The following is a 14,593-nucleotide window of genomic DNA, read 5'->3' as shown; positions in this document are numbered from 1 at the left end:
CCTCTCTGCAGAAGAAGTGTTTACCAACTGTGATAGCACCCGCAATGCCAAACTCTGTAGAAGTGGAGTACCCCCTCCATGCATGTTCCACCACTCAAGAGCAGAAAAAGTCTCTCGATCTTGAATTGCATGCATGCTCCCAAATGGACCAGTGTTGAGCGTATAGTTGCTCACCTGTCTTCGTACCAATGCAGCCTCCTCCTCATCAGGGATTAATTTACTCAATGCAGCCATATATTTTTCGTGAACCTCTCTATCTTGGTGTGGTTTTTTCCTGCTTCCCCCCCCAGGTGCTGGTGTTGAAAGCCATGATGGATGATAGTATTTAGGTGTCAAAACATATGCTAATGCATGCAATGGAATATTTAGCATTTCCCATCGGTTTTGCACCTCTACACGAATATAATTGTACAAGGTGGTATCTCTAGGCTCAACAATGTCTTTAATCTGCCCCAACATGCTATCCATTTGCTCATACACCTCCCCAATTACTGGTCGATCTGAATCTGCAAACTTGATCATGTAATAAATTGGTTTGGTGAATTGCAAAACATATTTAACCTGTGACCAAAAGTAACTGTCAAGAACAGTGTCCTTGACTGCATTAGCACCATCTGTGTCAGTGTTAATTTCATCCCATGTTTCAGCACACACCAGATTAGTTAAAGCTTGTCTCACCCTCACTAGCCGCCTAAAGGTGAGGTAATAACTAGCAAATCTTGTCTTTGCAATTTTAAGCAATTGCAACTTGGAGTAAGTGCCATAGAAGTAGTTTACCCTTGTATGCCCTGTGATGAATTTAATGAGCTGCTTCCCTTTCCTGTAAACCTCAGCAATCCACCCACAATCTTTGTGTTTCACAATATCATGCATCAAAAGGTTCAATGTGTGAACCAGGCACCCAGACCAAAAGATGTGTGGATGAGTACGCTCAATAATTTTTCCTGCTGCCTTACAATTTGCTGCATTATCTGTGATCACTTGAACCACATTATTCGGACCAACATCTTTGATTGATTTCAATAGGAGATCTGCAATGTTTTGTGCAGTTGCACTGATGGAGGAGGAGTCATGACATGCAATAAATACTGCACCACTAGAAGAAACACCAAGAACATTTATCAAATGTTGGTTTCTAATATTTGTCCACCCATCTGATACAATGGATACCCCAGAATCCACCCACTCATGTGTAAAACGTGTCAAAGCTCTTTGAACCTTAGCTTTTTCTCTTTCTAATAACACTGTTCTAGCTTTCTCATAGTTGGGGGCCTTGTATCCTTTTGGGGCTTCATTGATGGCCTTTACCATGTCATGCCAATAGGGAGAGCGAAGCACATTGAATGGTACACCGCAAGCACAAAGAAAACGGACTATCTTTCCATCCACATCATCCCTTGCAGCAACATTAAGGAAATCCCCTATTGTTCTTCTACCTCCAGAGGTTGCAGAAGTAACATGAGGAGATGGGCAACTACCAAATTTAGAGGTTGCACTTGATTCAGAATGAGTTTTTTGTTTCTTGTTTTTTTGTTGTGCAGCCATCTCTATTTGGATGTATTTTCTTCTTTCTTCAGTTGAAATGTTTGGGCAAATTTGTACCCCCACAGAACCCTTTTTTTCATCACTGTCCAACACCCCACAAAGATGCCTCCTCAGACGGGTATATGAACCACAATATGGTTTTCCTCCATGACAACCATGAGGGCACACAAATTTGTAAGATCCACCACCCTTTCCCCCATCAAGTTTGGTCACATAGTTCCACAAGGGTGTTGATGTACCTTTCCCATCTTGTGCTTCAGTGTCCCCTTCAAGTTCATCCCCTTCCTCTTCAAACCCTTCCTCCTCATCATACATTGGGTCACTACTATTAGGACCAAGTTCATCCCCTTCCTCTTCCCTTCTATTCCTCACCCTTGCCATCATTAAAACCAAGAGTGGAATGATACATAGAAGCCAAAAGAACACCATCTTGGAATATGGATATAGGTGGTGGACAACATGTAAATAAAGGAGCAAGTAGAAACAATGGGAAAGAGTAGGAGAGGGAGGAGAAAAATACAATTTTTTTTTCAAAAAAACAAGGGAGTTTGGGGTTTGAACTTACCTCTTTAGCTCTTGTAGATGAATTCCTCCAAGCTCTTGCTCCAAGCTCCTCCTCCTTCTCCTAGCTCCTCCTTCTTCACTCCTCCAAGCTCTCCTCTCTTCTCCTCTCCTTTCCTCTCTTCTCTTCTCCTCTCCTCTCTTCTCTTCTCCAACTCTCATAAACTCAAAGTGAGAAAATGAGGAATGAATGGGAGCTTTATGCTTTTCATTCCTCACCTAAACTCACCCTAACCCACCCCCTCATTGCTAAGTTAAGTTAACTTTTAAAAAAAATTAAAAAAAATGAAGTGTCATTCCTTAGCCCGCGCGGATTTTTCGGAAGCGCTCCGAAGCGCTCGTGAAGCGTGCGCTTCCGGGCCCGAAGCGTGGCGCTTCCGGAGGCCCGAAGCGCCCTCCGAAGCGCGCTTCGGGGCCAACGCTTCTCAAAAACCAGGAAGCGCATAAAAAATGCGGAATCGCGCTTCGGAAAAAATGGAATCGCGCTTCCTTGGGCGCTTCCGGAACGCTTCCGTACGGGACGCGATTCCGGCCTAGGATCCGGGGGGGGGGGGGGGGGGGGGCGCTTCTTGCAACACTGGTTCAAGCTTAAGGGGGTAATCACTACTACTTCATATGTGTCATGCTCTCATCTCTTGGAGCCCCAAGTAGTAAAAGGAAGAAAAATCAATAAAAGACGAGACATATGACAAAGGCCGGGGTAACTCATGTACCACGATTGCTCCCTACTACATCCATACAACCAAGGTGTGGGATTCCCTCATCATAGCTACCCTTGTACCATGGCATGTGGCGTGGGGCCTTCCCTCTTGCCCCCACTCTGTTCCATCAACATTTCACATGAACCTTGCCATTTGATGGATGTACCATGGACCTGTCGTTCCCTTAGAGGTTGAAACCACCTAATAGGGTCCTTCATTAATCTCTCTTGTCGAGCAAGGTAACAACTGTACATTTTAAAGCCCATTTTGAAGGGCATGCCACTACGAAGTGCCCACTTCATCCCCTGATTAGCAAGCTTATTTACTCAATTGCACTAATGATTAATTGTATTGGAAGAGGAGGAGACACATTGGATTTTATGCAAGATTGCAGGTGGGTTTTCGTCTTGGACTTGGCCTCCCGATAAGGGACCCAAGCCCTACAGAGGGTCATAATGACACTTGTAGGCTAAGCATTGAGAGCCATGGGCCTCCAACCTTACAGAGCATTGATTGCAACACCATGGGTTTCTTTGGCACCACAACATTGCTTGTTCATGCCCCAAACATACAGAGATGATGATGCACTTGGACTACATTGCCCAACTAGCCACACATTGTCCCTGACACTTGGCAACTGATCTAGGGCTCAAAGGAGGTTTTGTCTTACCTGAAGAGACATGGGAGGGCATGTGTCATCTTCTAGCCCTCATTGGTGGAGCATCGACTTGGTCTTGAACCATTTTGAGACCTGTGAGATCCATTTGAAGCCCACTGAGCCCAACTTGGGGGTTGGAGATGTTTTGCAGCATTTGGAGGTCATCTCCCTCTTATTCATCACTGTTGAGGTCCTCACCCTCATTCTCAACACATGAGGCCTCAGCGCTAGCCTTGGAGAGCACTTCACGTTAATTACATGGGCTAAAGCTTAAAAGACAAATAAAAAAATAATTAATGTTAAGCTATCTTGGTTGACTTCTAACCAAGGGTTTGTTACTTTGTTTTAACACTTTAGGGGCTTCCTCTGTAAGGGACCCAAGCCCTCCAGAGGGTCATAATGACACTTGTAGGCTAAGCATTTAGAGCCATGGGCCTCCAGCCTTACAAAGCATTGATTGCAACACCATGGGTTTCTTTGGCACCACCACATTGCTTGTTCATGCCCCAAACATATAGAGATGATGATGCACTTGGACTACATTGCCCAACTAGCCACACATTGTCCCTGACACTTGGCAACTGATCTAGGGCTCAAAGGAGGTTTTGTCTCACCCGAAGAGACATGGGAGGGCATGTGTCATCTTCTAGCCCTCATTGGTGGAGCATCGACTTGATCTTGAACCATTTTGAGACCTGTGAGACCCATTTGAAGCCCACTGAGCCCAACTTGGGGTTGGAGATGTTTTGCAGCATTTGGAGGTCATCTCCCTCTTATTCATCACTGTTGAGGTCCTCACCCTCATTCTCAACACATGAGGCCTCAGTGCTAGCCTTGGAGAGCACTTCACATTAATTACATGGGCTAAAGCTTAAAAGACAAATAAAATAATAATTAATATAAAGCTATCTTGGTTGACTTGTAACCAAGGGTTTGTTACTTTGTTTTAACACTTTAGGGGCTTCCTCATTAGGAAATTCGAACTCATTAGGATTGTATAAATAAGAGAGAGTCTCTCTCACTTTTGGATCATCACACTTGGGATTTTCGGCCCTCTCATTAGAGATTTTCGACCTGCAATTTTGTGGAGAGATTTGGATGATTCTAATGCATTTTGATGTTTGGAAAAATTCGTTATCTTTCTTGGAGCTTCTCTTTGGCAAATTGATGGATGGATATACTCTTCATTGTCTTGTAAGTGCCTTTTAATGCTATATTTATGAAATAATGAATGTCTAATGCATGGAATTTTTGTCTTATGGTTATTATTGTGCCCTAATTCATGAAAAATTGTTTAAGGCCTTGATACTATTGGAAAATTTTGCATGTGTTACTCATAAGATGATGAATGAATGAATGTTCCTAGAGGATAATTTGCATCCTTGAAACTCCATATCAATTGTCATTGAAGTATAAAAGTCTAAAGTTGTCGTGTAGCTGCATCCATAGATAGTGAAGCTGCTTCTTTAGGCCTCCTTGATGAGCGAAGTTACCAAATCAAGGTCATTTTTGACTCCAATCCTCCCAATTGCTAGGCACTGGTCCTAGATCCTTGGTGATCACATTAACACAACGAAACATCATTCTTTTCACCTCTTTCTCTCTTTTATTCTTCGTCCCTTTAAGGATAAGGAGGCTTTCTAAGGCTTGGTGCGAAATTTTAGGGAGGAGGAATTTTTGGATTTTGTCTGGACAAGACTCTTCCTTAGTGTCTCCTCTAGGCGTCCACAAGTTTTGAATGAATTCCAATGGTGGAATTTCAATTAAATTGATGCCCTAGATATTGCACCAAGTGTTAGGATATTCCGACACAGGAAATAGTTAAGTATAACTTGGTCTAGTATAGAGTTAGGTAAAGTGTGTTTCTTTACTATGTACTTTTGTAACTTACAATCCGATGGTTACGATATGTTCTAGACATGAAGTGATCCGACGATTCATTCTCTCGGTATTACCGACACTTGATCCGTGGCTTAACACCCAATTGGTACATGATCTCTATTTAAAGAGCATGGAGGGTCATTTGTAAGGTGATCACTCATGAGAGAAGCTTATGTAAATTTTCATTCTTTCATTAATAAATTGCCTAAAGTGCCGCGTTGGCTCAGGCCGTGAACTGTTTCCCTCTTTGAGGGTTTTAACCACGTCAAGAATATTGGCGTATTGATCTGTGATCTGTTTGTGAGCGGTGTCCTCTGGTGTTCTATATGAGGAACTTACCCTGTAAATTCCTACATGGTATCAGAGCTATTTGAGGGCCGCATCCGTTGTTGATCCAAATTCGACGCCGGTGCAACTACATCTGATTGTCGTTTCCTAGATCTTCTGTTTTTGACTACTTTAGGGTCGAGAGGACTGCTCTATTGTGTTAGGAGCATCTGTTCCAGTGAGGAACCCCTTTCGTTTCACGCGAGAAGGTTTCCGGTAGCCCTAACTACACCATTTTGAAGATATGGAGGTATACAGTCTTTATTTGCAGTTTTAGTTATTCATCTCTCTGTTTATTTCAGTTTATTTAGCTTTCTGTTTTTTATTACTAGATCTATACCTTTCATTTTTGCGTATGCTCTTTGCCCCGTGACTCTGTGCGATCTGGGCAAATCAGAAATAGAAAGGAAGGATTTTTCTCATGCGTATGCTCTTTTCCGCTGTGCCTTAGTGTGATTTCGGAAAATTAGAAACATTGAGGAAAATATTTAATTTCTGGCGAAAGCTAACTTCAAGCCATAAGGTTTGGTTTTTTTGCATGTTCGTGTTGGGTTGTGTGTTTTTCTGTTTTGTAGGGAAAAATAGTTTTTTCAAGTAAGCACGCACCTCAAAGCTTCAGTGACCCAAAAAAAAAAAACCCCTTCCTCTTTTCCAAAAATTACTAACCTTTTAAACTAGCTCACTTGGTCCAAAGTTACTTTATGAGAATAGAGGTCTTGGGTTCAAGTTTTTCTTTTTGTTGAGTTACTTTTTCAAAAAGCACATGTAACTTATGTTTTAAAGTTACTTTATGTAAAAGTGTTCTCACCCATTATAAAAAGTGAGTCACTTATAATTCTAAAGTCTCTTTATCTTTTATTTAAGTTACAATTTAGTGAGTATCTCATAAAGTACCATTGTAAAAGTGACTTTCACTTATTTATAAAAGTGGGTCACATAAAATCTTTTTTTTTAAAGTGAGCTAATTAGATTAAGTTTGGAAGGGGGGGGGGGGATTTTTTTAAATATAACATTATCATTCACTTCCGCACATTCACGCACTTCGTCGGCATCTTCAACAACTTTTCTTCAAAAAGCCATAACTTCTTCATCTGGAAGCCGTTTTCAGAGCCATTTTTTGAATCGGCCTAATTTTTTGAGATCTTTCCATTGGAACACTTAGTTTCAGCATCTACAGCTTCAGTTTTTGTTAAAATGGAAAGTCCATGCCAAGTTATTCTTGACAACACCAACTACTTCCAATGGTGGTCCTACATTGTGGATTTACTTAGAAGTAAAGGTCTTTACAGAATAGCCTCAGGCCAAGAAACTAAACCTAAAGATGAAGATAAGGCAGCCAAATGGGAAAATAGGCAAGATCAAGCACGTGGGTTAATAGGGATGTCTATTTCTCTAGACCTTAGATTCCATATCGCAAAACTTGATACCCCTAATGAAGCAATGAAACAACTCACTAAAGTTTTTGGAATTAAAAATGAAATTAGAGCCCATCAACTTGAAAATGAGTTGCTTACGTTGGACCCCAATAATTTTTCTTCCATTGAAGATTTTTTGTCCAAGTTCAAAACCCTTAGACTTCTCTTGGAAGGTGTTAAGGTTAAGAAAGAAGATGGTAGCCTTATCTATTCCATTCTTACTAAGTTGGGACCAACCTACTTTGTGTTTGTTTCCACCTTCCATTCTACTAGAGAAGCCTTCATTTCTCAAGGACAAGACTACAAGTCCCCCTCTTTTGATGCCTTTTGTGATTCTTTAATAAGAGAACAAGAAAAACTCTTACATCTTGGTCTTCTTAATCTTGGAAACTCTTCTAAGAAAGCCTTAGCCGCCCAGCAACAACCAAATTCAAAGAATCCTAAGAAGTAGTATCCTAAAAGAATGGTCCTAAACCAAATAAGGATCCTAAGCAATTTCAGTCTCAAAATAAAAAATCATTTTAACAAAATGATAAGGCAAATAAAAACAAAGGGAATAAGACTGATAGACATTGCCACTTTTGTAATCGAGATGGCCACTTAGAATCCAAATGCTTTAAGAAGATGGAAGCCTTGGAAGCAGCAATGAAGAAGCATAACATCCATTTGGAGCACTCTTCAACTTCAACTTCATCTTCAGGAATAACACTTTCTGCATGTGGTTGTCAAGCATCTCGGTCTAGTTATGCACTAAATGTGTCTTCTTCTTTTCATTCTAATGAGTGGCTCATTGATTCTGGAGCTTCTTATCACATGGCCAAAAACAAAGCCATGTTAAACCAAAAATATATATGTTGGTGATGATAGATCTCTTAGTGTTTTAGGCACTGGAGTTGTTCATCTAGAAAATGGTCAATTTAATGATGTATTATGTGTTCCAACCTTATCCTGCAACCTTATATCTGTATATTAGATAACTCATTCAGGTGAAGGTAAAACCGTTGAATTTTCACCTCACGATGTTGTAATTAAGGACCTAAGAGATCCTAAACAAATTTTAGCTACTGGCATTGCTGATGATTTTACAAGGTTGTATAAGTTTAACAACTTTGGGTCATCAACTCTTTCTTCGGTATTTGTTGCTCATAATGATGAAGTGAGCAAACTTTGGCATGAGTGATTTGGTCACTTAAACTATCGCTCCCTTCAAAATCTATGTAAAGAAAATATGGTGACAGGTCTTCCTATGGTATCTTGCAAAGATGGTGTTTGTTCCGGATGTGTACTTAGAAAACATCATCGAGATAGTTTTGAAAAACGTGCCTCTTGGCATGCCTCAGCCCCTTTACAGCTTGTGCATAGTGATTTATGTGGTCCACTTCCAGTTGTTTCATTCTCTGGCTACAAGTATTTCTTAACTTTCATTGATGATTTCTCCAGATGCACTTGGTTATACTTCTTAAAACTCAAGAGTGAAGTATTTAACATGTTCTTGGCCTTTAAGGCCTTTGTTGAAAAACAATCTGGACATCAAATTCTTAAGCTAAGATCTGATAATGGCGGAGAATATGTTAACAACAAATTCATCAACTTTTGCACTGAGCATGGAATTCAATTGCAACATACTGTTCCATATACTCCACAACAAAATGGTGTAGCTGAAAGGAAGAATCGCACCTTAAAGGAAATGGCTAATTGTATGCTTCAATCTAAAGGACTTAGTCTTAATTTTTGGGCAGAAACAATTAACTGTGCAAATTACATAGTAAATCGCACTCCTACTAAGGTTTTAAAGAATATCACTCTAGAAGAAGCATGGAGCTCAATTAAACCAAATGTAAGTCACTTTCGTGTTTTTAGAAGTGAAGCATGGGCCCATATTCTAGATGAGAAACATAAAGCTTTAGAACCTAAGAGTGAAAAATGTATTTTTGTTGGATATTCTGAAGATGTCAAAGGATATAGACTTATTCCACTTAAGTCCAAAAATGTTATCATTAGAAGAGATGTAAAGTTTGCTGAAAATATATCAGCCTACAAGCCTAGTTCGGTGGATGTGCCACCTCTCTCTATCCCTTCTACTTCTGAAAATATTTCTTCTTCAGATGATGACAACGAGGATGACAATCCTCCCCCACCTTCTCAAGATCCTCCTTCAGCTCCTCAGCTTCCAAAATGGGTCTGTGCTACTCGGGATGCAGCAGGTGCTCTTGCAGGTGATCTTACAGATCAACGACGTACACGTTCTTAGTTCGATAGAGCCTCTTCTTTATTGGCTCAAGCTTCAACGAATTGTGATCCTAACACCTTTGCAGAGCTTCAGGCCATCCAGATTGGGACGCAACTATGAATGAAGAATTTGATTCATTATTGGCAAATGATACATGGGATATTGTTCCTCTTCCAAAGGGACGAAGACTTGTTAGATGTAAATGGGTTTACACAACCAAGTTTGGACCAGATGGAAAAGTTGATAAACATAAAGCTCGTCTTGTTGCTAAGGGTTTTTCACAAGTTGAAGGCATTGACTATACTGAAACCTTCTCCCCTGTTGCCAAAATGAACTCTATCTGCCTTGTTCTTTCCCTTGCTACCTCTTTCAAATGGGAAGTCCATTAGATGGATGTTAAATCCGCCTTTTTGCATGGGGACTTGCATGAAGAAATCTATATGGAACAACCTCCTGGCTTTATACAAACAGACTCCAGCCTTGTATGTTGGCTTAAGAAATCCCTTTATGGTCTCAAGCAAGCCCCTCGGGCTTGGTATGCCAAAATGGATAGCTTTCTTTTAGATACTGGCTTTTCTAGGTGTCATTCTGACAATACTGTCTACACCAAGAAAGTGGGTAAGTCTCTTATCATTCTTGTTCTTTATGTTGATGATCTTATCCTTACTAGTAGTGATCCCAACCTTATAAACCATGTGAAGTCCAACCTTAAAAAGCAGTTTGAAATGACAGACTTAGGACACTTGCATTATTTTCTTGGTCTTCAAGTCTTGCAATCCAAGGAAGGTATTTTCCTTTCCCAGTCCAAGTATGCCTGTGATCTTCTACGCCACTTTCACATGGAAGACTGTAAGCTAGCCCCTTCTCCCTTTCAGTCTGGAGCCAAACTTTCAGTCACTTGTACTTCCCTTGAAGTTGATGCTACCTTATACCATCAGCTTGTAGGAAAACTTTTGTATCTGACCCATACTTGTCCTGATCTTTCCTTTGTTGTTGGCCTTATTGCTCGGTTTTATGCAAGACCCACATGAAAGTCATTGGAAAGCAGCTAAAAGAATACTTTGTTATGTTTGAGGTACAGTTCAGTTTGGGATTCATTATAGTGTAGAAGCATCTCCTCTATTGGTTGGTTTCATTGATTCCTATTGGGCTGGTGACCCCGATGATCGGAAGTCTACTGCAGATCATGTCTTCACTCTTGGTTCTGGACCTATTACACGGGCTTGCAAGAAACAAAGTGCCATTTCTCTTTCTTCAGCAGAAGCAGAGTATCGTGGCACCATAGAAGCTAGTAAGGTAGCCCTGTGGCTTCGTCAGATACTGTCAGAGTTTGGCTTTCAGCAACAACATCCGAATACACTTTGGTGTGATAATCAAAGTGCCATTCAACTATGCAATGATCTAGTACAACATCAGCGCAACAAACATGTTGAACTACACATGCACTTCATCAGAAAGTTCATTCATGACCATGTTCTTGAAGTGCAATATTGTTCAACTGATGCTCAAGTTGCAGACATCTTTACAAAGGCTCTCACAGAGGCGAAGTTTACTAAACTTCGATTTATGGTTGGAGTTCACGAAGTTGTCACTAAGGGGGGATAGGCTCTAATGCCTCCTTCCTTTTCCTATTGTGTCATATTTGTACATCCTTCAATTCTATCCCAAGTTGTTCTTAAGGGGGGATGTTAGGATATTCTGACACATAGGAAATAGTTAAGTATAACTTGGTCTAGTATAGAGTTAGGTAAAGTGTGTTTCTTTGCTATGTACTTTTGTAACTTACAATCCGAAAGTCACGATATGTTCTAGACATGAAGTGATCCGATGGTTCATTCTCTCCTCGGTATTACCGACACTTGATCCGTGGCTTAACACCCGATTGGTCCATGATCTCTATTTAAAGAGCATGGAGGGTCATTTGTAAGGTGACTGTTCATGAGAGAAGCTTATGTAAATTTTCATTTTTTTATTAATAAATTTCCTGAAGTGGCCGTGTTGGCTCAGACCGTGGACTGTTTTCCTCTTTGAGGGTTTTAACCACGTCAAGAACACTGGTGTATTGATCTGTGATCTGTTTGTGAGCGGTGTCCTTTGGTGTTCTATCTGAGGAACTTACCCTATAAATTCCTACACCAAGTGGGAACCCTAGAAGCCATTCTTCAACCTAGGGATTCATTGAAAGTTCGTACTTTAGTAGCATATCACTCAAAATATTTTCTCTTGACTATCTTGACCTTGGATGAACTCTTACCTTGTCAAATATCTCAACCCTAGGTCTTGTATAGTATTTCTCTCAAGGGTTTTTTCGTGGAAAGTCATCTTAGCTTCTCCCAAAGCTCACACTTTAATTGAATCTTTCCATTGAATGAGCCATTCTTGCCTCACTTTGAACCCTAGTATAGACACATTAATCACAAGTGAGGGATATTGGGAGTCCTCTCGTTGGTGAAAAATTGAGAAGAGAAGGGGACATAGGCTGTGGTGATAGTGGGCCTTTGTCCCAAATTGTTGTTGTGCTCTCTAGCTTTAGCCTACTAACTAGGCTTGCTAGTTTGTGCAACAACACTACCTACATAAATTTACTACCTTCTGAAATCAATCATCTCTCAAAGAATCACAAATAGCACCCCATATAGGTATGATGGTTTAACAACCTAACCCTCACATCAAAATTCACTGTCTCATTTGTCACATCATATAAACAATAACATAAAATTTACAAAATATAGAGGATATCTAATATTGAGTGGGAGCTTGTTACGAATATAATTCATAACAAGTAAATAAATAAAATAAATGTGAATATTAAATAATAAAAAATTGATTATGTTAAATAGTCATTAAGTTAAGTGAAAAGTGAAAAGGCATGTCTAAAAGACATGCCTAATCATGAAATGTCACTTGCTGAGGTATAAAATCAGGGCCTCATTGTAACATTCATATCACTTATACATTTTTATATATAATAAATTATTATTAAATACCTCCTGTATTTTTACATTCAAGTCTACAAGCTATCAGTTTTTATGCTTCAGTGGTATCAGAGCCATGGCACACACTATAGTCATGAGGGTATTTGAATGTTGTTCGCTGCACAATGTGCCATTACCTTCACATCCTAAATGTGTTGAACAATTTAGTAAAATTCAAGAAGCATTTCAGCGTTTGGAAAAGTCAATTGCAGAAGTTAAAGCACGTTGAGAGGAAAATGTGGAAGAAGAAAAAGAAGAAGAATTCGATCAAAATGTTGATCTTAATGGCAATGCAGTGGAGGATGAAGATGACGGTGGTGACATTATCGCTGCTTTGCAGGAAGTTAAGGAAGAAAATGAATTGATAACAAATGATGATTTCCTAGGTGATGCAATTCCTTCAGCTCAGCAAACAGATATGCAAAAGATTTGTTGTATGGTGCTTGGAGTAGAGTCCTATGGAAATTCTCATTTTTTAGGATCTCAGCCAATTTCATTGGACAAAGCACACTTACAACTCTTGAGGCAGCAGTATTATTATGCCACATGGAAAGCTGATGGAACTCGATATATGATGCTTATCACATGTGATGGATGTTACTTGATTGATAGGAAGTTCAACATTCGTAGGGTTCAACTCCGTTTCCCTAAAAGAGGTGTGCCACAAGGTTCTTTTGAATCTCATCACCTTACCTTACTGGATGGCGAAATGATAATTGACATTGTACCTGAAATGTACGAGAAAAATAGATTATATTTGGTGTGTGATTTGATGATGCTTAATCAGCAATCTCAGATAAAGCTACCCTTTCACGAGAGGTGGAAACTAATAGAGAAGGAAATAATTGAACCTCAGACTCGTGACATTAAAATGAATGCACTATATTGTTATGACATGGAAGCATTTCGGGTCAGAAGAAAAGATTTTTGGATGCTTTCAGCAGTTGGTAAAGTACTAAAGGATTTCATCCCAAGGCTCTCACATCAAGCAAATGGCCTTATATTTCAGGGTTGGGACGATCCATATGTTCCTCGCACACATGATGGGCTTCTTAAATGGAAATATGCTCACATGAATTCAGTGGATTTCCTTTTTGAGGTAGGAGATGAGAATCGACAATCAATGTATTTTTTTGACAAGGGAAGGAAACAAAAGCTGGAAGGAGCTCGTGTCAATTTTCCAGATGATGAAGACCCATCAAGCTTTTCTGGGAAAATTATAGAGTGTTCTTGGAATGTAGATGAAGGCACATGGCAGTATATGCGTGTTAGGCCAGATAAGCCTACTCCAAATGGATGGAATACATATTTAAAGGTGATGAGAAGCATAGAAGACAACATCAATCAAGATATTATATTAGAGGAAATTGCAGATATTATACGTCTACCATTGTATGCTGATCGAATAAAACAAGAAATGGCACGCATAAAGCATGATAAAGCAATGGAATTGCCGCTCAAACAAACTGATGTTCCTTTAGAACTCATCTTATTGATGAAGGAAAAGGTGGTAAATTTTGCTTCATTTTTAAGTGGATATGGTTCTAACTATTTTTTGTGTGAGGGTATAAGTAGAAAGATTATGCCAAATTTTATAAAAAATTTAGGTAGTTCTGATCGAAAGAAGGCTCCTAATCGCCTTGCTGTTGATGAGGCTATAAACAACGATAACTCTGTTGTCTGTCTACATCCAGACACCATGGAAAAATACATCTCTTCCACAGAGACACAACTCTTATCAAGGGAAAGAAGAGAAAGGATACAATTTGTATCACTCTCGTTGATGAGACATGCGCAGAGCCCAGGACTAGAATGAACAAAGTTGTATGTTCGAATATGAGGGTTCGATTCAACGATGTTGTTTTGGTTCACTAGTGCTCGGATGGAAAGTACAACTAGCATGTGCATATCTTGCCTATTGATGATACCATCGAGGGTGTTACTGGAAATCTGTGCGATGCATGTTTAAAACCCTATTTCATAGAGGTTTATTCCCCATTAAAGCCAAACCAGAAAAACATTCCATGTTCGCCATCCTGGTTCACCTTCCACTGTGACCCGTGTGGTGCTCCCAACAGTCCATCTGCCATAACCGTGCCGTTACAGTCCACTGATCGAGCGTCTGTTGGTGTGGGAGCGGGAGCATACAGGCCATCAAGCATCGGGGTTAGCCGTCGAACGATTCAGCAAGTTATCAACCCGAAACCTTGTAACGAACGTCGTGCCCTCTCACTGTCAGCAGTTGGACCACAGTGATTCCTGGTTGTGTGTCGGTCAAAGTCCAACAGGTTCGACGTCGA

General features: G+C 40.1%; 1 protein-coding gene across 1 annotated transcript in view; it reads left to right on the top strand.

Annotated features, from left to right (window-relative positions):
• Positions 1-14,593, top strand: part of LOC149167826 (uncharacterized) — a 189,368-nt gene that overhangs the window by 33,892 nt on the left and 140,883 nt on the right. The window contains exon 10 of the mRNA XM_089430602.1: positions 12,590-13,971. Coding sequence (XP_089286728.1) covers positions 12,590-13,971 — 1,382 coding nt within the window. The remainder of the gene's footprint in view (positions 1-12,589; positions 13,972-14,593) is intronic.

The sequence above is a fragment of the Pinus tabuliformis genome, chromosome 5_1 (assembly GCF_031772625.1).
Source record: "Pinus tabuliformis cultivar Carrire ecotype Pingquan chromosome 5_1, CPIR1, whole genome shotgun sequence".
In the NCBI taxonomy this organism is placed as follows: Eukaryota; Viridiplantae; Streptophyta; class Pinopsida; order Pinales; family Pinaceae; genus Pinus; species Pinus tabuliformis.
This window is presented reverse-complemented; position numbering and strand designations above follow the sequence as displayed.